The sequence below is a fragment of the Oncorhynchus nerka genome, linkage group LG23 (assembly GCF_034236695.1).
Source record: "Oncorhynchus nerka isolate Pitt River linkage group LG23, Oner_Uvic_2.0, whole genome shotgun sequence".
NCBI classification, from domain to species: Eukaryota; Metazoa; Chordata; class Actinopteri; order Salmoniformes; family Salmonidae; genus Oncorhynchus; species Oncorhynchus nerka.
Window position 1 is genome coordinate 15,383,151 of NC_088418.1, and position 22,294 is coordinate 15,405,444.

The window sequence follows — 22,294 nt, forward strand, 5'->3', positions numbered from 1 at the left end:
TGTGTACCTGTAGTTGGGGTGTGTGATGGTGATGTGTGTACCTGTAGTTGGGGTGTGTGATGGTGATGTGTGTACCTGGAGTTGGGGTGTGTGATGGTGATGTGTGTACCTGTAGTTGGGGTGTGTGATGGTGATGTGTGTACCTGGAGTTGGGGTGTGTGATGGTGATGTGTGTACCTGGAGTTGGGGTGTGTGATGGTGATGTGTGTACCTGGAGTTGGGGTGTGTGATGGTGATGTGTGTACCTGGAGTTGGGGTGTGTGATGGTGATGTGTGTACCTGTAGTTGGGGTGTGTGATGGTGATGTGTGTACCTGTAGTTGGGGTGTGTGATGGTGATGTGTGTACCTGGAGTTGGGGTGTGTGATGGTGATGTGTGTACCTGGAGTTGGGGTGTGTGATGGTGATGTGTGTACCTGTAGTTGGGGTGTGTGATGGTGATGTGTGTACCTGTAGTTGGGGTGTGTGATGGTGATGTGTGTACCTGGAGTTGGGGTGTGTGATGGTGATGTGTGTACCTGGAGTTGGGGTGTGAGATGGTGATGTGTGTACCTGTATTTGGGGTGTGTGATGGTGATGTGTGTACCTGTAGTTGGGGTGTGTGATGGTGATGTGTGTACCTGTATTTGGGGTGTGTGATGGTGATGTGTGTACCTGGAGTTGGGGTGTGTGATGGTGATGTGTGTACCTGTAGTTGGGGTGTGTGATGGTGATGTGTGTACCTGTAGTTGGGGTGTGTGATGGTGATGTGTGTACCTGTATTTGGGGTGTGTTATAGCGTATATTATAGGGTTGTGGATGGCAGAGGCTTTAGCGATGGCAGCAGGAACAGAGTTCATATACGGAGTTAGCATGTCAGCATACCTGGAGAGAGAGAGAGAGAGAAATGACTCAGAACAGCAGATTTCCTTACACACTCTCCTTCAGCTGGGGCAGCCATGCAGTTGAGAGAGGGGGTACCATGATCTGACACACACACACACACACACACACACACACACACACACACACACACACACACACACATCCACACACACACCCTCCTGCGAAGGCGGTGAGCGCGACACAGGAGTACGGAGCCCAGGAGATGACGTAGAGCAGGATGACGATGAGAGCGATCTTGGCCGTTTTCCACTCAGTCTTCATCTTATGCATGCTCTTCACTGAGTCCCTGGTGCCCTCGTTTATCTTACACACGGCCCTACAACACACACACAAACAAACACACACATACACATTTACATATGACCATTACTGACAGTGGTCATCAGTGAATTATCAGCAGAAAGTATGGCTCAATAACGCATAAGAGCATCAACATCAACATCGATAACACTCACTCACCCGTGATACACGGCAGTATTCGGCGTCTACACAAACAACAACTTACAGATGCACACGAACAACGACAACATCTCATCTGCCCAGACCCACATGCTCACACCCCCGTCCCTAGTGCCTGGCCACACCCCCATCCCTAGTGCCTGGCCACACCCCCATCCCTAGTGCCTGGCCACACCCCCATCCCTAGTGCCTGGCCACACCCCCATCCCTAGTGCCTGGCCACACCCCCATCCCTAGTGCCTGGCCACACCCCCATCCCTAGTGCCTGGCCACACCCCCATCCCTAGTGCCTGGCCACACCTCCATCTCTAGTGCCTGGCCACACCCCCATCCCTAGTGCCTGGCCACACCCCCATCCCTAGTGCCTGGCCACACCCCCATCCCTAGTGCCTGGCCACACCCCCATCCCTAGTGCCTGGCCACACCCCCATCCCTAGTGCCTGGCCACGCCCCCATCCCTAGTGCCTGGCCACACCCCCATCCCTAGTGCCTGGCCACACCCCCATCCCTAGTACCTGGCCACACCCCCATTCCTACTGCCTGCATTATTGTTTGCCACATGGCTTTAAATTGTTCCAATTTGTTTTTTTTCGGTCGGCCATGCTATTTCAATAATAAATCTTACGATTTTTCCATTGTGTCAACGATGGCAGATTGATTATCAAGTTTTTAGCATAAGTTTTTTCAAGATGAGTGAAAAACATATACCATGTACCATGTGTCATATACCATATACCATGTGTCTTTACCATATACCACGTATCATGTGCCATATTACATGTACCATAATCATGTACCATATACCATATGCAATATACCATGTACCATGTATCACATACCATATACCATGTGCCATGTGCCATATACCATGTACCATGTATCATATGCCATGTACCATATACAATGTACCATGTGCAATGTACCACATACCACATACCATGTACCATGTGCCATATACCATGGACCATGTATCATATGACATGTACCATGTACCATATACCACGTGCCATGTATCATGCACCATATACAATGTGCCATGTACCATGTATCATATGCCATGTACCATGTACCATATACCATGTACCATGTACCACGTACCATGTCTTGAAATGCAGACAGACGGATTAAAAGCAAGAGTACATGGTAATACTTCTGACAGCCATCTTTCTAGTTCCGCCCACAAATTCTGCACTTCATAGCAGTCCCAGAAAGCCTAGATTATTAAGCCATTATTAGTTTAACATTGAAGACACGTCCCTGACGTTGTGCTGAAGGACTTGTGAATTTGTCTCTTGTATAATAAATGACATACATTAGTTTATACTGGATTTAGCGTACATTTCTTGTAACTGTCATTTTGTTAGTTCTGCTTCAACTTTCCCTCCATTTTGTGGAACATCAGAATCAGCATCTACCTCTGGTGCCATAGGTTGCATGTTTGAATCCAGTGACAGACAGTCATTTTTATATTTTTGTTTTAAGCCTATCCCAAACCTTAATACTAACCTTAACCATTCAGAGTGAATGCCTAACATTAACCATTCAGAGTCAATACCTAACCTTAACCATTCAGAGTTAATGCCTAACATTAACCATTCAGAGTTAATGCCTAACATTAACCATTCAGAGTCAATACCTAACATTAACCATTCAGAGTCAATACCTAACCTTAACCATTCAGAGTTAATGCCTAACATTAACCATTCAGAGTCAATACCTAACCTTAACCATTCAGAGTCAATGCCTAACCTTAACCATTCAGAGTTAATGCCTAACATTAACCATTCAGAGTCAATACCTAACCTTAACCATTCAGAGTCAATACCTAACCTTAACCATTCAGAGTCAATACCTAACCTTAACCATTCAGAGTCAATGCCTAACCTTAACCATTCAGAGTCAATACCTAACCTTAACCATTCAGAGTCAATGCCTAACCGTAACCATTCCGAGTTCATGCCTAACATTAAACTTAAACACTTTGAAATGTGACATTTGGAACAACTTTGAAATTGTGCTTTTGAGAAACATGGATGAACGTCTAATTCTGCCATGAGACTGTGAGAGCTGGTTGACTAATACACTGGGCAGCCTATTGGATGTGTTCAATAGTGTGTGTGTGTGCGCTCACCTCGTGGCGCTGCGTACAGCGATGAAGATGCAGATGTAGCAGTAGATGATGATGAAGAGGGGGATGAAGAAGACGAAGATGAAGAGCAGCATGGTGTAAGAGCGGACGGACGGCGTGAATGTCATGTAGTCCCACGAACACGACGTCATCAACCCCTCTGGGACGTACGCACCTGACACACACACACACATACACACACACACACTTAAATATACACACACTGATACGTCGCGTATCCCTCAGACACGCAGAGCTATAAAGATTGTGTGTGTGTGTATGCGTGAGTGTGTGTTGTGTGTGTGTGTGCCCGTGCGTGTGTTTGTGTCTGCGTGTCTGTCTGTCTGTCTGTCCGTCCGACTCACTCCAGCCAAAGAAGGGAGGTAGGGACCAGAACATAGAGTAGAACCAGGCAGCAGCCATGACATAGAGGGCCCGACGTCGGGACATCACACCCATGGATGCCAGCGGCCGTGTGATGACGAAGTAGCGGTCCACGGCGATCACCAGCAGTGTGATCATACTGGTCATCCCAAACAACGCTCCACAGAACGCATACAGCTCACATGCTGGGGGGAGAGATTAAGAGAGAGAAAGGTGGAGTATTGACGGAAAGAGAGATAGAGAGAGAGAGAGAGAGAGAGAGAGAGAGAGAGAGAGAGAGAGAGAGAGAAAGAGAAAGAGAGAAATAGGTTAAGAGAGAGAGAGAGAGAGAGGTGGGGTATAGACAGACAGAGAGAGAGAGAGAGAGAGAGAAATAGGTTAAGAGAGAGGGGGTGGGGTATAGACAGACAGAGAGAGAGAGAGAAAATAGGTTAAGAGAGAGAGAGGTGGGGTATAGACAGACAGAGAGAGAGAGAGAGAAATAGGTTAAGAGAGAGAGAGGTGGGGTATAGACAGACAGAGAGAGAGAGAGAGAGAGAGAAATAGGTTAAGAGAGAGAGAGGTGGGGTATAGACAGACAGAGAGAGAGAGAGAGAGAGAGAGAGAAATAGGTTAAGAGAGAGAGAGGTGGGGTATTGACAGACAGACAGAGAGAGAGAGAGAAATAGGTTAAGAGAGAGAGAAGTGGGGTATAGACAGACAGACAGAGAGAGAGAGAGAAATAGGTTAAGAGGGAGAGAAGTGGGGTATAGACAGACAGACAGAGAGAGAGAGAGAGAGAAATAGGTTAAGAGAGAGAGAGGTGGGGTATAGACAGACAGACAGAGAGAGAGAGGTGGGGTATAGACAGACAGACAGAGAGAGAGAGGTGGGGTATAGACAGACAGACAGACAGAGAGAGAGACAGAGGGATCAAAAGTTAACATCAAGGATTAGAGAGTATGATGCATTTAGATGTAAATGATCTGTGGTCACTTAAACCTTTTCCCCCTAAAACAAACAAAGCTATATATTAAGGTAATCTCTATACTACTGTAGTCGGACAGTTAGGATGTGGGGAGGGTAATCTGATCCTAGATCAGTGCCTATTGAATGGTGATGGAATCTCTACTGTAGGTATTGATCATCAGTTCCTCGCCTGTCCTTCGCTGTGTTTTACAAGGTGACCTGCCCTTTGTCATTGCTGAGTGAGATGGTGTAAGTCACGCCGACTCACAGAGGTGAGAGTTGTTTGTCTCTCCTCTCCTTCCTAACGATTAGATTCTAATCCTGTCAATGGAGATCCCTACAGAGCTGGCCTGATGACTGAACACCTGACTATGTGAGTCTCATAGATGAAACACTCACAGAAAGGTGACACAAATGAACAAATTGAATATACTGTTCAGAAACACTGAAGTTGTTGTGTGTGTGCTCCTTTTATAAGCTTCATGCTAAACACAGTGTGTATGTGTGTGTGTGTGTGTGTGTGTGTGTGTGTGTGTGTGTGTGTGTGTGTGTGTGTGTGTGTGTGTGTAACCCTCTCACCAGGCTCGAATTTGACTCTCACGATATTAACTTAAGTAGAGTATCTCAACATCATGGGATGTTAGGTGAGAGGGACATCTCCAATAAGGTGATGACAACTAGGGTATTAACTTCAGATAGAATGATTATAGGTTTATGTTATTGTATAAGGATATGCTTTCCCATGCATTAAATCAAATTGAAACAGGAAATGACTCCACCAAGGCAACATACCTAAGGTTCAAAATGTGTATTATTACATTTACAAAGCACAACATCAAAATAAATAAAAAATAATAAACCCCAATGAATCGTGCACAACCCATGACCAAATTATTTCAAGCTTGCTTAACCCCGTTGGCGCGCACTGGAGCGGAAAAAAATGTGTGTGTGTGTGTGTGTTCTCCTCTAAAATGTGCTTTAAGAGGCTTTCAGCATGGAGTTCATCAAAGGACCACAGATCGATTCAGCTGAGGATGAGTGGAGAGGCCAATTATATACCATCAATACAATGTCATTCAGAGAGAGAGAGAGAGAGAGAGAGAGAGAGAGACAAATTAACAGCCAAAGCTGCAGGAGTGGATGGACTTTATTAGTTGTCATTAAACCTCTATTAAGTAATTTGCCCTTCTCTCCCATAATCCCATTTCTATGGTTTACCTTTCTCTCCAAAGATCCACCTGTTGTGCATGCTGTTGATGAAGAATATGGGGGTCTGAGTCACACACATGAGGAAGTCTGTCAACGCCAGGTTAATAATGAACATGTTGGCTGGAGTACGTAAACTCCGACTCCTGGAGGGGGGAGAGAGGGAGAGAGGAGAGAGAGAGATAGGGAGGGAAGGGGGGGAGAGAGAGAGAGAGGGAGGGAGGGAGGGAGGGAGGGAGGGAGGGAGGGAGAGAGAGAGAGAGAGAGAGAGGGGAGAGAGAGAGAGGGAGGGATGGGTGGGTGGGGGAGAGAGGGAAAGAGAGAGAGATAGGGAGGGAGGGAGGGAGGGAGGGAGGGATGGGGGGGAGGGGGGATAGAGGGAGGAGAGAGAGAGGGAGAGAGAGAAAGAGAGAATGAGAGAGATAGTGAGAGGGAGGGAGGGAAAGAGAGAGAGAGGGGAGAGAGAAGGAGAGAGAGAGAGAGGTGAGGGGGAGAGAGGGGGTGGGGGAGAGAGAGGGGGCAGTGGTGGGGTAGAGAGAGGGAGGGAGGGGCGGAAGAGAGAGAGATAGAAAGGGAGGGAGGGGCGGGGGGAGAGGGAGGGGTGAGGGAGCAGAGGGTAGAGTAGAAGAGTCGGAGAGATAGAGGGAGATGGAGAGAGTGGAAGAGGAGAGAAGAAGGGGGAGAATGGTCCGTGAGAGAGAAGACAGGCTATGTTCACACTGCCCACAAAATGAGGTGGAAACTGAGCTGCACTTCCTAACCTCCTGCCAAATGTATGACCATATTAGGGACACGTATTTCCCTCAGATTACACAAGAATTCGAAAACAAATCCAATTTTGATAAACTCCCATATCTACTGGGTGAAATACCACAGTGTGACATCACAGCAGCAAGATGTGTGACCTGTTGCCACAAGAAAAGGGCAACCAGTGAAGAACAAACACCATTGTAAATACAACCCATATTTATGTTTATTTATTGTCCCTTTTGTACTTGAACTATTTGCACATCGTTACAACACTATTTATAGACATAATGTGACATTTGACATGTCTTTATTCTTTTGGAACACTTTTTATTGTTTATTTGACTTTTGTTTATGATCCATTTCACTTGCTTTGGCAACGTTGAATCCCATGCCAATAAAGCCCCTTCAATTGAATGTCATTAATAGCGAAGGAAGGACTACATTAGCAATAGCAGCTATGGCCCTGCTGTTACTGCTGTTGTAGCCTGAACACTCATGTGTATGAACACACAACAGATTCAATCAAACAATATAGGGCTTTAAAGAAGCATGAAAACATTCATATGAAGGCAGGTACCTGTTTTATATAACAACCCAAGGAAGGGTAATATCGGCAAAAAGGGACATAACACCCATATTGATTGATTGGTTGGTTGATTTAGCGATTGATTGATCTCATACCTGCAGAAGGCATACATGACGAGGAAGTTTCCCACCATGCCTGTGATGCCGACGGCGAGGATGACGGACCCGAGGGTGTAGTGGTGGTGGTCTGGGACATCCACCGTTGGGAAGGGCCATCGCACTGTCATGGCAACCTAGAGAGAGAGAGAGAGAGAGAGAGAGAGAGAGAGAGAGAGAGAGGAGAGAGAGAGAGAGAGAGAGAGAGAGGAGAGAGAGAGAGAGAGAGAGAGAGAGAGAGAGAGAGAGAGAGAGAGAGAGAGAGAGAGAGAGAGAGAGAGAGAGAGAGAGAGAGAGAGAGAGAGAGAGAGAGAGAGAGAGAGAGAGAGAGAGAGAGAGAGTGTGTGTGAGAGAGAGAGAGCGAGAGAGAGAGAGAGAGAGATACAGGTGATTGTAATTATGAAACCAATAAAAGTAGCCCCAGTCTTTACTATATGTTGAATGTTCCTATATACAGTAGTTACTGTAATATATGTTGAATGTTCCTATATACAGTAGTTACTGTAATATATGCAGAATGTTCCTATATAGTTACTGTACTATATGTTGAATGTTCCTATATAGTTACTGTAATATATGCTGAATGTTCCTATATAGTTACTGTAATATATGCTGAATGTTCCTATATAGTTTCTGTACTATATGTTGAATGTTCCTATATAGTTACTGTAATATATGCTGAATGTTCGTATATAGTTACTGTAATATATGTTGAATGTTCCTATATAGTTATTGTACTATATGTTGAATGTTCCTATATAGTTACTGTACTATATGCATAATGTTCCTATATAGTTACTGTAATATATGCTGAATGTTCCTATATAGTTACTGTAATATATGTTGAATGTTCCTATATAGTTACTGTAATATATGTTGCATGTTCCTATATAGTTACTGTAATATATGTTGAATGTTCCTATATAGTTACTGTAATATATGTTGCATGTTCCTATATAGTTACTGTAATATATGTTGCATGTTCCTATATAGTTACTGTAATATATGTTGAATGTTCCTATATAGTTACTGTAATATATGTTGCATGTTCCTATATAGTTACTGTAATATATGTTGAATGTTCCTATATAGTTACTGTAATATATGCATTAGGTTCCTATATAGTTACTGTAATATATGCATTAGGTTCCCATATAGTTACTGTACTATATGCATAATGTTCCTATATAGTTACTGTAATATATGTTGCATGTTCCTATATAGTTACTTGAAGTTAATTGAACGTTTCACCCTGTAGGTCTTCGTCAGACTGATAGTAAACGAGGTATAGGCAGTTGAAACCTAGTCTCTCTCACTGCACCATGAGTCTGTTGAAGGAGACTAGCCCAGGGCGTATACAACCATGTTAATGTATTTCTAAGAATTGATATTCCTTTTATATTACATATTTATACCCAGCAACTGGGATTCCAGGAAATTGTTGAATATGTGCACACTACTTCTGAGAATTATCAAATGATCAAATCATGACATGACTATAAAGCTGTGAAATATTAAATGATCAAATAATGGCATATCTATAAAGCGTTTTTAACAAAAACTGTCATTATGTCTTTCTCTCCCTCGAAAGACTCTTGACTAACTCAGTGAATGAATAATACCTGAGAAGCCGGTGTTTGGAGGATATATTGGTGTATACTGGAAAACCGTGCCAATATATACTCCAAACACCACCTTCAAAAACATTACCACTTTTATGCACCAAATAATTATTGCCATATTTTAATTAAAAACATTATTTTGATGAATTTATTCATACTATTTCCTCCTTCCAAGAGATAATGTCCTGACACAAATCTAGTGTTGCTACCCAATCCGGCTGGTCGTTTGTTCTGTTGGTTCGGTAGCCAGAGGTGTGACCCAGTCTTTAAGGATTTTTGTCTATGGGCCAGACATTTGTTCTACATGTTCTATTGCCATACTGACTGGCAATGTTCTTGTTCTTGGCCAACTACGGCTAACTTACAGTCACGTCAAACAGTGCTCCATTTGCATTTCTAAGCTGTTTTCTAGTGACATTTATTTTGGATACATTCATAAGAATGAGCGAATGATGCGTGATTTCACCTGGCATAGAAAATGTGCTCTCTCTTCAAAACACTGTTGTTCAGAGGAGCTAGCCAACCACACAGCTAACACAATCATTCCAAACTGAAGCTGCAAACTAGCTGCATTTTGTTTTGATTTACCAGTTTTCTATTGACATTTCTTTGTTTATACCCATAAAATGACGCTGATTCATGATTTCGACTGGCTGAGAAAAGCTGCCTGCCTACGTTCATTACTACGGAACAGCTGGTGATCGAATTTCAATGTTGAAACAATGTTGCAAATGTCAGAGAGACAGACAGCAGGGTTTATACAAATCTCTGCTGTTGAAAGCCAATTGCTAGTCTAAAAGAAATGGGAGATAATGTCTAAATATTTTTACAGTGGAGATCAAGTTTATAAATTGCCTGGATGGGCTGACGAGACAGTGGATTGCACAGTCAGATGGAACAGAGTAAATAAGCCTTTCAACGTCATCGCTTTAGCCGATGGTAACTTGTGGAATAGACACTGGCTGAAATGCAGTTTTAACCAATCAGCGTCCACGATTAGACCCACCCGTTGTATAATTGTTTATATTACTTCCATTGTCTAACCAATAGAACACAGTGGACGTTTGAGGGTTCTATTATCTTCAGATACAATTGTATTCCGACATGAACTGAACTACTCCTCCACTCCTCCACAGTCTGAGGAGTCAAAGGTCATGAAACATATCAAATCAAACTTGATTTATAGAGCACATTTCTTACCGAGGATGCATTTCAAAGAGCTTAAATAAATAAAATAACTAAAGGCGCAAAATATAAAAACACAAAATATTTCCTAAATTAGACAAATTAAAATTGTAAAACAATAATAAAACAACACTGAGAGACTAACGCATTAAAAATAAATACAAATAAGTAAGATACAGTATAAATAAAAGAGATAGTATGACTAAAAGCTAAGTAAAAGCACGGCTAAAAAGGTGTGTTGAATTCATTCATTTTGTTTATTCTTGAACATGTCGACAGTTTCTGAAGCACTCAGACCCTTCAGGTAGGCCGTTCCAGAGGCCAGAACTATAGTGGCTGAAGGCAGCCTCACCAAACATTCTTCTTCTGACCTTTGGAACGACTAAAAGACCTAACCCAGAGGATCTGAGGGATCGACTGGGCGTATATCTTAAAAGCAGATATACCATTGGGTGCAATGCCACATAGTGCTTAAAAAAAAATCAATATAGCAATTTTAAAATCAATTCTAAAACTAGCAGTCAACCAATGCAGAGACTTTAAAATACCTGCTAGGTGTGATCTCCTTCTGGTGTTTGTAAGTACACCTGCTGCTGAATTCTGAATTAATTGGAGTTGGTTAATGTTGTTTTTGGATGACCGGACAGCATTGCAATAATGCTAGTGATAAAGGCATGCATTGGTCTCTCAGTGTTGGTCCAGCAGAGAAACAGAAACACTTTGGCAATATTTCTTAAGTGATAAAAAGCTGATTTTATTGCATTACAGATGTGGGCACATTGGGCCTCAAAATGTAGGTCAGAGTCTAAAATCACAACTTAGCCTGGTTGGTTGTATCTAGTGCCAGGGGATTGTAAAAGTCCTGTCAATGTCTCTGAATTGGCTCTTAGCAACAATAACCAGAGCCTCCGTTTTGTTTTTTGTTCAGCTGTAGGGAAGTTTTGTGCCATCCATATATTTATGTCAGAGATACATTCCACCAGGGTGTTAATTGGGCTTTCGCCATCTGAGGACACAGAGGAATACAGCTGTGTATCATTGGCGCACCTAATAATGCTGCCAAGGGATAACATGTCAAAACTAAACAGTATAGGGCCCAAAATCAATCCTTGAGGTACGCCACATGAGATCTCGAGTTTTCCTGAGGCATGTTCTCCCAGGGCAACAAAATCATGTCTGTCAGTCAGACATATCTAAAACCAGCTCAGTACTAAGCCTGAGAGGCCAACCCAATTCTGTAGTCAGTCCAGGAGGATACCATGATCTACACAAAAAATATGATGGTTGTAAATAGTACCAGATAGGGGTTCTCTGGCTTGTAACCATAGAGGAACCCTTTTTAATGTGATATATAATCCTTTTTTGAAGATTCTATAAAGAACCATGCTCATAAGGAACCTGTATGATGTTATAAAGAACCCTTTCCTAAGGTTCTATAAAGAACCATTAAAAAGGCTATACTGTAAATACCACCAAGAAAAGGGTTCCCCTATGGTTACAACCCTTTTTGGGGCTATATAGAACCCTTTTTTATGGTTCTTTATAGAACATTTATGGAGAATGGTTCTATAAAGAACCTTTTTCAATCTGAAAGGTTCTTTGTAAAGCCTTTTGATCCTGACGAGAGAATTAAGACTGATTTTGTCAACCGTTCTCAAGGCCATACATGAGTCTTTCACAAGACATCATCACTGGCTATAGTCATATACGACATGTAACAATGTAACACAACAGATTAGATCAAATGGAATGACACACTCACTCACGGTTTCACAAAAAGAGCTGTGAACAAACTATGACCCCAAAAATGATAAAGAAACACATTTTATTATAATTTATTATAATCCCCCACATTTTGTATTATCACTAAAAGACCAAAGAACCCAAAAGGTTATTTGAGTCAGTATGGTTCCACATAGAACCATCGCCCTTTCCAAAGAACCCCTGAGCAACCCTCTTTTGTGTGTATTCTATAGTATGCAAGGCTGCATTTAAGCCAATGAGTAGAAGACAGAGAGCTTTGTAGCATCAGTGTTAATCTGAAAGTACAGTCTCTTTGCTTTGGTGGGTACGAAAACAAGATTGGAATTTTTCCAAAACATAATCACTTCTGACCTGTTCTAATCTCTACTAAGAACTAGGGTCGACGCCCTCTCTCTCCATGAACACACACACACACACACACACACACACACACACACACACACACACACACAACACACACACACACACACACACACACACACACACACACAGTGCAGACGTAAACACATATACACATTCTTCTGTGCTAGAGTAGGCAGGGTGCCTGTGAATGAGTCGGTCAGCTGTGATTGTGCCGAAATCAATTTCCAATATCTCCGTGTTTGTCTGAGGAAGAGCTAAGGGGCTGTTGGGACAAGGACAACTATTGTTGGCCCTCTTTCCCATTCCGTCGACAACACAATCCCTGCTTTCTGTAATATGTAGGAGTTCAGCCGGAACTCACCCACTTCCTCTCTATAATCCCTCTGTGTGTGTGTTTGTGCGTGTCTACAGTATGTGTGCACATGCACGTGTATATCGTCAACTGCCCCAGATCTGTGTACTTCAGTTCAAACAATAAAAAAGCCATTTCTTTTGGTAAACAGGGTCGGTGTTTGAGTAAAATAACCCTCTCAATTTCATACCTATGGATGCAGGGACTGACCATCCATGAGATCAAAACTATGGTTTTAACTGTGTTTTGAGGCTATAGTGTTGGTTTACGTTGACTTTGTTTGGAAACATTGGCATCAAAAAAAGATTATATTTCGGGTTTGACAGTTGAACTAAGCTCATGAGGCATTTATACGTTGTATTCTTCAAGAATCAATGTCAATAATTCATTAAATTTAACAGCCCAAAATGTGACGTAGCAACTGTAGAATGCTCCTTTAAACCCACAGTAGAAACTCTAAACACACTCTAGTTACGCTTCTCTCGCTCTCTCTCTCTCTGTGTGTGTGTGTGTGTGTGTGTGTGTGTTACAATTAGACATAAGGTTAGGGTTAGTGATTAGGTTTAGGAGTCTAGGGTTAGGTTTAGTTTTAGGGTTAGGGGTCAAGGTTAGGGTTAGGGAAAATATCATTTTTAATGGGAATAATTGTTTTGGTCCCCGCAAGGATAGTAAAACAAACGTGTGTGTGTGTTTAGCTGAAGGATAGTAAAACAAGGAACATTTGGGCAATTGGTGACATCCCGGCAGCTGGCCTTGACGGTGCACAACTCTCCCAGCGTCGTCTGGGTTAGGGAAGGGTTTGGCCGGCTGGGATGTCCTTGTCCCATCGCGCTCTAGCGACTCCTTGTGGCGGCCAGGCGCATGCACGCTGACTTCGGTCGCCAGCTGTTGTTTCCTCTGACACATTGGTGCTTCTGGGTTAAGAAAGCAGTGTGTCATAAAGCTTCCCGGGGTCGTGTTTTGGAGGACATATGGTTTAGGAGTTTAGGGTTAGGGATTTGGGTTTAAGGTTAGGGGAAATATAATTTTGAATGGGGAAAAAAATGGTTTGGTCCCCAAAAGGATAGTAAAACAAACATGTGTGTGTGTGTGTGTGTGTGTGTGTGTGGGCTTGTATTACTATCGTCATAGATACCGGAAATCCCCCAAAGTCCACAGAAGGATAGAAAACAAGAAAATATATACATCTGACAACACTATAAATTCATACACCAGACAGAGTACGGGGCGGGGACTGTGTGTCTGTGCATGGCAAGTTAATTTATAAATGTAATCTGTTACAGTTACTAGTTGTAATCAATAATGTAACTTTTGGATTACCCAAACTCAGTAACGTAATCTGATTACTTTTGGATTACCCAAACTCAGTTACGTAATCTGATTAATTTTGGATTACCCAAACTCAGTAATGTAATCTGATTACTTTTGGATTATTACTTTCCCCTTAAGAGGAATTAGAAAAAGACAAAAAGGATACATCAAAGCATTTGGTATGTCATCATAGCGATCTCTGAGTGGTGGTCATCATTTGGTGTGTCATCATAGCGATGTCTGAGTGGTGGTCATCATTTGGTGTGTCATCATAGTGCTCTCTGAGTGGTGGTCATCATTTGGTGTGTCATCATAGTGCTCTCTGAGTGGTGGTCATCATTTGGTGTGTCATCATAGTGCTCTCTGAGTGGTGGTCATCATTTGGTGTATCATCATAGTGATCTCTGAGTGGTGGTCATCATTTGGGTGTGTCATCATAGTGCTCTCTGAGTGGTGGTCATCATTTGGTGTATCATCATAGTGCTCTCTGAGTGGTGGTCATCATTTGGTGTGTCATCATAGTGCTCTCTGAGTGGTGGTCATCATTTGGTGTATCATCATAGTGATCTCTGAGTGGTGGTCATCATTTGGGTGTGTCATCATAGTGCTCTCTGAGTGGTGGTCATCATTTGGTGTGTCATCATAGTGCTCTCTGAGTGGTGGTCATCATTTGGTGTATCATCATAGTGATCTCTGAGTGGTGGTCATCATTTGGGTGTGTCATCATAGTGCTCTCTGAGTGGTGGTCATCATTTGGTGTGTCATCATAGCGATGTCTGAGTGGTGGTCATCATTTGGGTGTGTCATCATAGTGCTCTCTGAGTGGTGGTCATCATTTGGTGTGTCATCATAGCGATGTCTGAGTGGTGGTCATCATTTGGTGTGTCATCATAGTGCTCTCTGAGTGGTGGTCATCATTTGGTGTGTCATCATAGTGCTCTCTGAGTGGTGGTCATCATTTGGTGTATCATCATAGTGATCTCTGAGTGGTGGTCATCATTTGGTGTGTCATCATAGTGCTCTCTGAGTGGTGGTCATCATTTGGTGTGTCATCATAGTGCTCTCTGAGTGGTGGTCATCATTTGGTGTGTCATCATAGTGCTCTCTGAGTGGTGGTCATCATTTGGTGTATCATCATAGTGATCTCTGAGTGGTGGTCATCATTTGGTGTATCATCATAGTGCTCTCTGAGTGGTGGTCATCATTTGGTGTGTCATCATAGTGCTCTCTGAGTGGTGGTCATCATTTGGGTGTGTCATCATAGTGCTCTCTGAGTGGTGGTCATCATTTGGTGTATCATCATAGTGCTCTCTGAGTGGTGGTCATCATTTGGTGTATCATCATAGTGCTCTCTGAGTGGTGGTCATCATTTGGTGTATCATCATAGTGATCTCTGAGTGGTGGTCATCATTTGGTGTGTCATCATAGTGCTCTCTGAGTGGTGGTCATCATTTGGTGTGTCATCATAGTGCTCTCTGAGTGGTGGTCATCATTTGGTGTGTCATCATAGTGCTCTCTGAGTGGTGGTCATCATTTGGTGTATCATCATAGTGCTCTCTGAGTGGTGGTCATCATTTGGTGTATCATCATAGTGCTCTCTGAGTGGTGGTCATCATTTGGTGTGTCATCATAGTGCTCTCTGAGTGGTGGTCATCATTTGGTGTGTCATCATAGCGATGTCTGAGTGGTGGTCATCATTTGGGTGTGTCATCATAGTGCTCTCTGAGTGGTGGTCATCATTTGGTGTGTCATCATAGCGATGTCTGAGTGGTGGTCATCATTTGGTGTGTCATCATAGTGCTCTCTGAGTGGTGGTCATCATTTGGTGTGTCATCATAGTGCTCTCTGAGTGGTGGTCATCATTTGGTGTGTCATCATAGTGCTCTCTGAGTGGTGGTCATCATTTGGTGTGTCATCATAGTGCTCTCTGAGTGGTGGTCATCATTTGGTGTATCATCATAGTGATCTCTGAGTGGTGGTCATCATTTGGTGTGTCATCATAGTGCTCTCTGAGTGGTGGTCATCATTTGGTGTGTCATCATAGTGCTCTCTGAGTGGTGGTCATCATTTGGTGTGTCATCATAGTGCTCTCTGAGTGGTGGTCATCATTTGGTGTGTCATCATAGTGCTCTCTGAGTGGTGGTCATCATTTGGTGTATCATCATAGTGCTCTCTGAGTGGTGGTCATCATTTGGTGTATCATCATAGTGCTCTCTGAGTGGTGGTCATCATTTGGTGTATCATCATAGTGCTCTCTGAGTGGTGGTCATCATTTGGTGTGTCATCATAGTGCTCTCTAATTTGTGCTGGAACAAACTTAAACTTGCACCTTTTTTTTACTGCTGATTTGAATGTCATTGAGAAAACAGAAATCTGTCAATGTTGTCCCCCTGCAAACATCCTTTCTCAATTTGAAAGTAATCCAAGATGTAAATCATCTAGTTTTTCAAAAGTATCTGTAATCTGATTAGAATATTTTTTGTAATTTCAGTGACTGAAGTTACATTTTTTTGTAATCAGATTACATGTAATCAGTTACTCCCCAACCTTGTGTATGTGAGATTGCCTCTATCTGTGTGCACTGTGAATGTTTTTCCTTGTCAGCAGGTAGTAAATGTTAGTGTGTGAGCTGCCAAAATGCTAATTGGCTTAGACAAAGGGAGGAACAAGAGGAGCAGGAGGTAGAGCAGGAAGTAGAGCAGGAAGGAGGGAGAGGATGATGATTGATGGACCTGAATCTCTACTGTCACAATGTTGCATCTCCAACCTCTTTAACCTTTACCTAACACCTACCCTAACCTTAACCGCCCATGGGTTATGACCCAATCTTAACCTGTCAAGGTTCTTGCGTCACTGAAAGCCTTGTTTTTTACAAGTAAATGTCATGTTCCTTTGGGTACAGCTTATTTCTTTGTTCCAAAAATCCAATGTTTGTGTCTGTTGGATGAATGTCAAATATCAACCTGAGGTTAAGTTGCCAAACACACACACACACACACACACACACACACACACACACACACACACACACACCAGTGAATGTAGCCCGAGGGACGAGGAGAACGCACAGTGAACCGTGTGTGTGTGTGTTTGTATGCGTGTATGTGTGCGTGTGTAATAAAACGCACACACACATATTTTGGAAGTACTTTTTAACACCAAAGCTATTGGTAAGTGAGGTGCCACCAACACAAAGGAGACGGAACCAACTTCTTATGGTATAGGGGACGCTTGCGTACCACTTGGCCAAAAGCCAGGGAAAATGCAGCGCGGCAAATTCAAATAAAATTGATATAAAAATCTAACTTTCATTAAATCACACATGTAAGATACTAAATTAAAGCTACACTCGTTGTGAATCCAGCCAACATGTCAGATTTTTCGGCGAAAGCATAAGAAGCTATTATCTGATGATAGCACAACAGTAAACAAAGAGGGTAGCATATTTCAACCCTGCAGGCGCTACACAAAACGCAGAAATAAAATATAAAACATTCCTTTGACAAGCTTCTTTTGTTGGCACTCCAATATGTCCCATAATCATCACAATTGGTCCTTTTGTTTGATTAATTCCGTCCAAAATGTCAATTTATTTGGCCCATTTGATCCAGAAAAAAAACAGCTTCCAAATTGCGCAACGTCACTACAAAATATTTCAAAAGTTGCCTGTAAACTTTGCCAAAACATTTCAAACTACTTTTGTCATACAACTTTAGGTATTTTTAAACGTTAATAATCGATCAAATTGAGGACGGGTCTATCTGTGTTCAATACAGGAAGACAACAAACCAAGCTACATTTCAAGTCTTGCGCAACTCTCAACAGTGTTACGCAGTTCCTAGATGGCCATACTTCTTCATTGCACAAAGGAATAACCTCAACCAAATTCCAAAGACTGGTGACATCCAGTGGAAGCGGTAGGAACTGAAAACAAGTTCCTAAGACATATCGTTTCCCAATGAGACCTCAATGAACAGACAGAGACCTAAAAAAAAAAATCTGAACGGTTAGTCCTCGGGGTTTTGCCTGCTACATAAGTTCTGTTATACTCACAGACATGATTCAAACAGTTTTAGAAACTTCAGAGTGTTTTCTATCCAAATAAACTAATAATATGCATATCTTATATTCTTGGCATGAGTAGCAGGAAGTTGAAATTGGGCCCGCTATTTATCCAAAAGTGAAAATGCTGCCCCCTATACCTTAAGAAGCATTGATGGAGTATTGAGACTGAAATGTTTTGGAACTTTACATGATGTGTTGTAACACCCACTGGGCGAAAAGGGTCCATATAAGGGGATATATTTACTTTACATGTTTTTTTATATTCTAGAGGATACAGAACATGTGCAATGAGTTTTTATGGATATGCACCATATCTTGACAAATTCTGAATCAAGATGGGTCTTTTAGACATATAGGATATTGGGATTACTCCGAATATCACATACGGACATTTCCTATGGCTGGATATGAACTCATTTGATATCCTGAGACATGCTGTATACATCACATATCTGTGTTTTCTCAGCACATTCAAGATATTGAGCGATATGGATTCTAGAAATGCTTCTCTTGGCTGAGGTCCATTTCCAGATCTTGATATGCTTTTGGATATGCTGAAAATAAGGACGATTTCTGATGCATTTCAGAGTTTTCAGTACATGCTCAATAATTGGACAAATATGCACAAATCATTTTTCGATTCCCTCTGGATATGATACTTGGTGTAGCTGGATATTGACTCATTAGATATCCTGAGATACTGTAGGCCTATGTAGACATCTTATTTTCTCTATATGTTGACAAATATTGACAGTACACCTACATAGGATCTTGATATGCATCTTTTACGCTGCTGCTACTGTCGGTTTATTGTCTATGCATAGTCACTTGAACTCTACCTGCATGTACATATTACCTCAATTACCTCGAATAACCAGTGCCCCCGCACATTGACTCTGTACCGGTTCCCCCTGTATATAGTCTCCACATTGACGCTGTACCGGTACCCTGTGTATAGTCTCCACATTGACTCTGTACCGGTACCCTGTGTATAGTCTCCACATTGACTCTGTACCGGTACCCTGTGTATAGTCTCCACATTGACTCTGTACCGGTACCCCCTGTATATAGTCTCCACATTGACTCTGTACCGGTACCCTGTATATAGTCTCCACATTGACTCTGTACCGGTACCCTGTGTATAGTCTCCACATTGACTCTGTACTGGTACCCCCTGTATATAGTCTCCACATTGACTCTGTACCGGTACCCCCTGTATATAGTCTCCACATTGACTCTGTACCGGTACCCCCTGTATATAGTCTCCACATTGACTCTGTACCGGTACCCCCTGTATATAGCCTCCACATTGACTCTGTACTGGTACACCCTGTATATAGTCTCCACATTGACTCTGTACCTGTACCCCCTGTATATAGTCTCCACATTGACTCTGTACCGGTACCCCCTGTATATAGTCTCCACATTGACTCTGTACCTGTACCCCCTGTATATAGTCTCCACATTGACTCTGTACCTGTACCCCCTGTATATAGTCTCCACATTGACTCTGTACCGGTACCCCCTGTATATAGTCTCCACATTGACTCTGTACCGGTACACCCTGTATATAGTCTCCACATTGACTCTGTACCTGTACCCCCTGTATATAGTCTCCACATTGACTCTGTACCGGTACCCCTGTATATAGTCTCCACATTGACTCTGTACCGGTACCCCTGTATATAGTCTCCACATTGACTCTGTACCTGTACCCCCTGTATATAGTCTCCACATTGACTCTGTACCGGTACCCCCTGTATATAGTCTCCACATTGACTCTGTACCTGTACCCCCTGTATATAGTCTCCACATTGACTCTGTACCGGTACCCCCTGTATATAGTCTCCACATTGACTCTGTACCTGTACCCCCTGTATATAGTCTCCACATTGACTCTGTACCGGTACCCCCTGTATATAGTCTCCACATTGACTCTGTACTGGTACCCCTGTATATAGTCTCCACATTGACTCTGTACCGGTACACCCTGTATATAGTCTCCACATTGACTCTGTACCGGTACCCCTGTATATAGTCTCCACATTGACTCTGTACCGGTACCCCTGTATATAGTCTCCACATTGACTCTGTACCTGTACCCCTGTATATAGTCTCCACATTGACTCTGTACCGGTACCCCCTGTATATAGTCTCCACATTGACTCTGTACCTGTACCCCTGTATATAGTCTCCACATTGACTCTGTACCGGTACCCCTGTATATAGTCTCCACATTGACTCTGTACCTGTACCCCCTGTATATAGTCTCCACATTGACTCTGTACCGGTACCCCCTGTATATAGTCTCCACATTGACTCTGTACTGGTACCCCTGTATATAGTCTCCACATTGACTCTGTACCGGTACCCCTGTATATAGTCTCCACATTGACTCTGTACCGGTACCCCTGTATATAGTCTCCACATTGACTCTGTACCGGTACCCCTGTATATAGTCTCCACATTGACTCTGTACCTGTACCCCCTGTATATAGTCTCCACATTGACTCTGTACCGGTACCCCTGTATATAGTCTCCACATTGACTCTGTACCGGTACCCCCTGTATATAGTCTCCACATTGACTCTGTACCTGTACCCCCTGTATATAGTCTCCACATTGACTCTGTACCGGTACCCCTGTATATAGTCTCCACATTGACTCTGTACCGGTACCCCTGTATATAGTCTCCACATTGACTCTGTACCGGTACCCCTGTATATAGTCTCCACATTGACTCTGTACCTGTACCCCTGTATATAGTCTCCACATTGACTCTGTACCGGTACCCCCTGTATATAGTCTCCACATTGACTCTGTACCGGTACCCCTGTATATAGTCTCCACATTGACTCTGTACCGGTACCCCTGTATATAGTCTCCACATTGACTCTGTACCGGTACCCCTGTATATAGTCTCCACATTGACTCTGTACCAGTACCACCTGTATATAGTCTCCACATTGACTCTGTACCGGTACCCCCTGTATATAGTCTCCACATTGACTCTGTACCAGTACCACCTGTATATAGTCTCCACATTGACTCTGTACCGGTACCCCTGTATATAGTCTCCACATTGACTCTGTACCAGTACCACCTGTATATAGTCTCCACATTGACTCTGTACCGGTACCCCCTGTATATAGTCTCCACATTGACTCTGTACCAGTACCACCTGTATATAGTCTCCACATTGACTCTGTACCGGTACCCCCTGTATATAGCCTCCACATTGACTCTGTACCGGTACACCCTGTATATAGTCTCCACATTGACTCTGTACCTGTACCCCCTGTATATAGTCTCCACATTGACTCTGTACCGGTACCCCCTGTATATAGTCTCCACATTGACTCTGTACCGGTACCCCCTGTATATAGTCTCCACATTGACTCTGTACCTGTACCCCCTGTATATAGTCTCCACATTGACTCTGTACCGGTACCCCCTGTATATAGTCTCCACATTGACTCTGTACCTGTACCCCCTGTATATAGTCTCCACATTGACTCTGTACCGGTACCCCTGTATATAGTCTCCACATTGACTCTGTACCTGTACCCCCTGTATATAGTCTCCACATTGACTCTGTACCGGTACCCCCTGTATATAGTCTCCACATTGACTCTGTACTGGTACCCCCTGTATATAGTCTCCACATTGACTCTGTACCGGTACACCCTGTATATAGTCTCCACATTGACTCTGTACCGGTACCCCCTGTATATAGTCTCCACATTGACTCTGTACCGGTACCCCTGTATATAGTCTCCACATTGACTCTGTACCTGTACCCCTGTATATAGTCTCCACATTGACTCTGTACCGGTACCCCTGTATATAGTCTCCACATTGACTCTGTACCTGTACCCCTGTATATAGTCTCCACATTGACTCTGTACCGGTACCCCTGTATATAGTCTCCACATTGACTCTGTACCTGTACCCCTGTATATAGTCTCCACATTGACTCTGTACCGGTACCCCCTGTATATAGTCTCCACATTGACTCTGTACTGGTACCCCTGTATATAGTCTCCACATTGACTCTGTACCGGTACCCCTGTATATAGTCTCCACATTGACTCTGTACCGGTACCCCCTGTATATAGTCTCCACATTGACTCTGTACCGGTACCCCTGTATATAGTCTCCACATTGACTCTGTACCTGTACCCCCTGTATA

At 43.0% G+C, this 22,294-nt stretch overlaps 1 protein-coding gene across 1 annotated transcript in view; it reads right to left on the bottom strand.

The window, feature by feature from the left end:
* The window catches only part of LOC115107183 (melanopsin-A-like), a 44,255-nt gene that overhangs the window by 7,060 nt on the left and 14,901 nt on the right, over positions 1–22,294 (bottom strand). Inside the window, exons 2-7 of the mRNA XM_065007897.1 lie at positions 7,441–7,577; positions 6,022–6,155; positions 3,837–4,040; positions 3,475–3,646; positions 1,039–1,200; positions 756–863 (exon numbers count right to left, since the gene is read on the bottom strand). Coding sequence (XP_064863969.1) covers positions 756–863; positions 1,039–1,200; positions 3,475–3,646; positions 3,837–4,040; positions 6,022–6,155; positions 7,441–7,577 — 917 coding nt within the window. The remainder of the gene's footprint in view (positions 1–755; positions 864–1,038; positions 1,201–3,474; positions 3,647–3,836; positions 4,041–6,021; positions 6,156–7,440; positions 7,578–22,294) is intronic.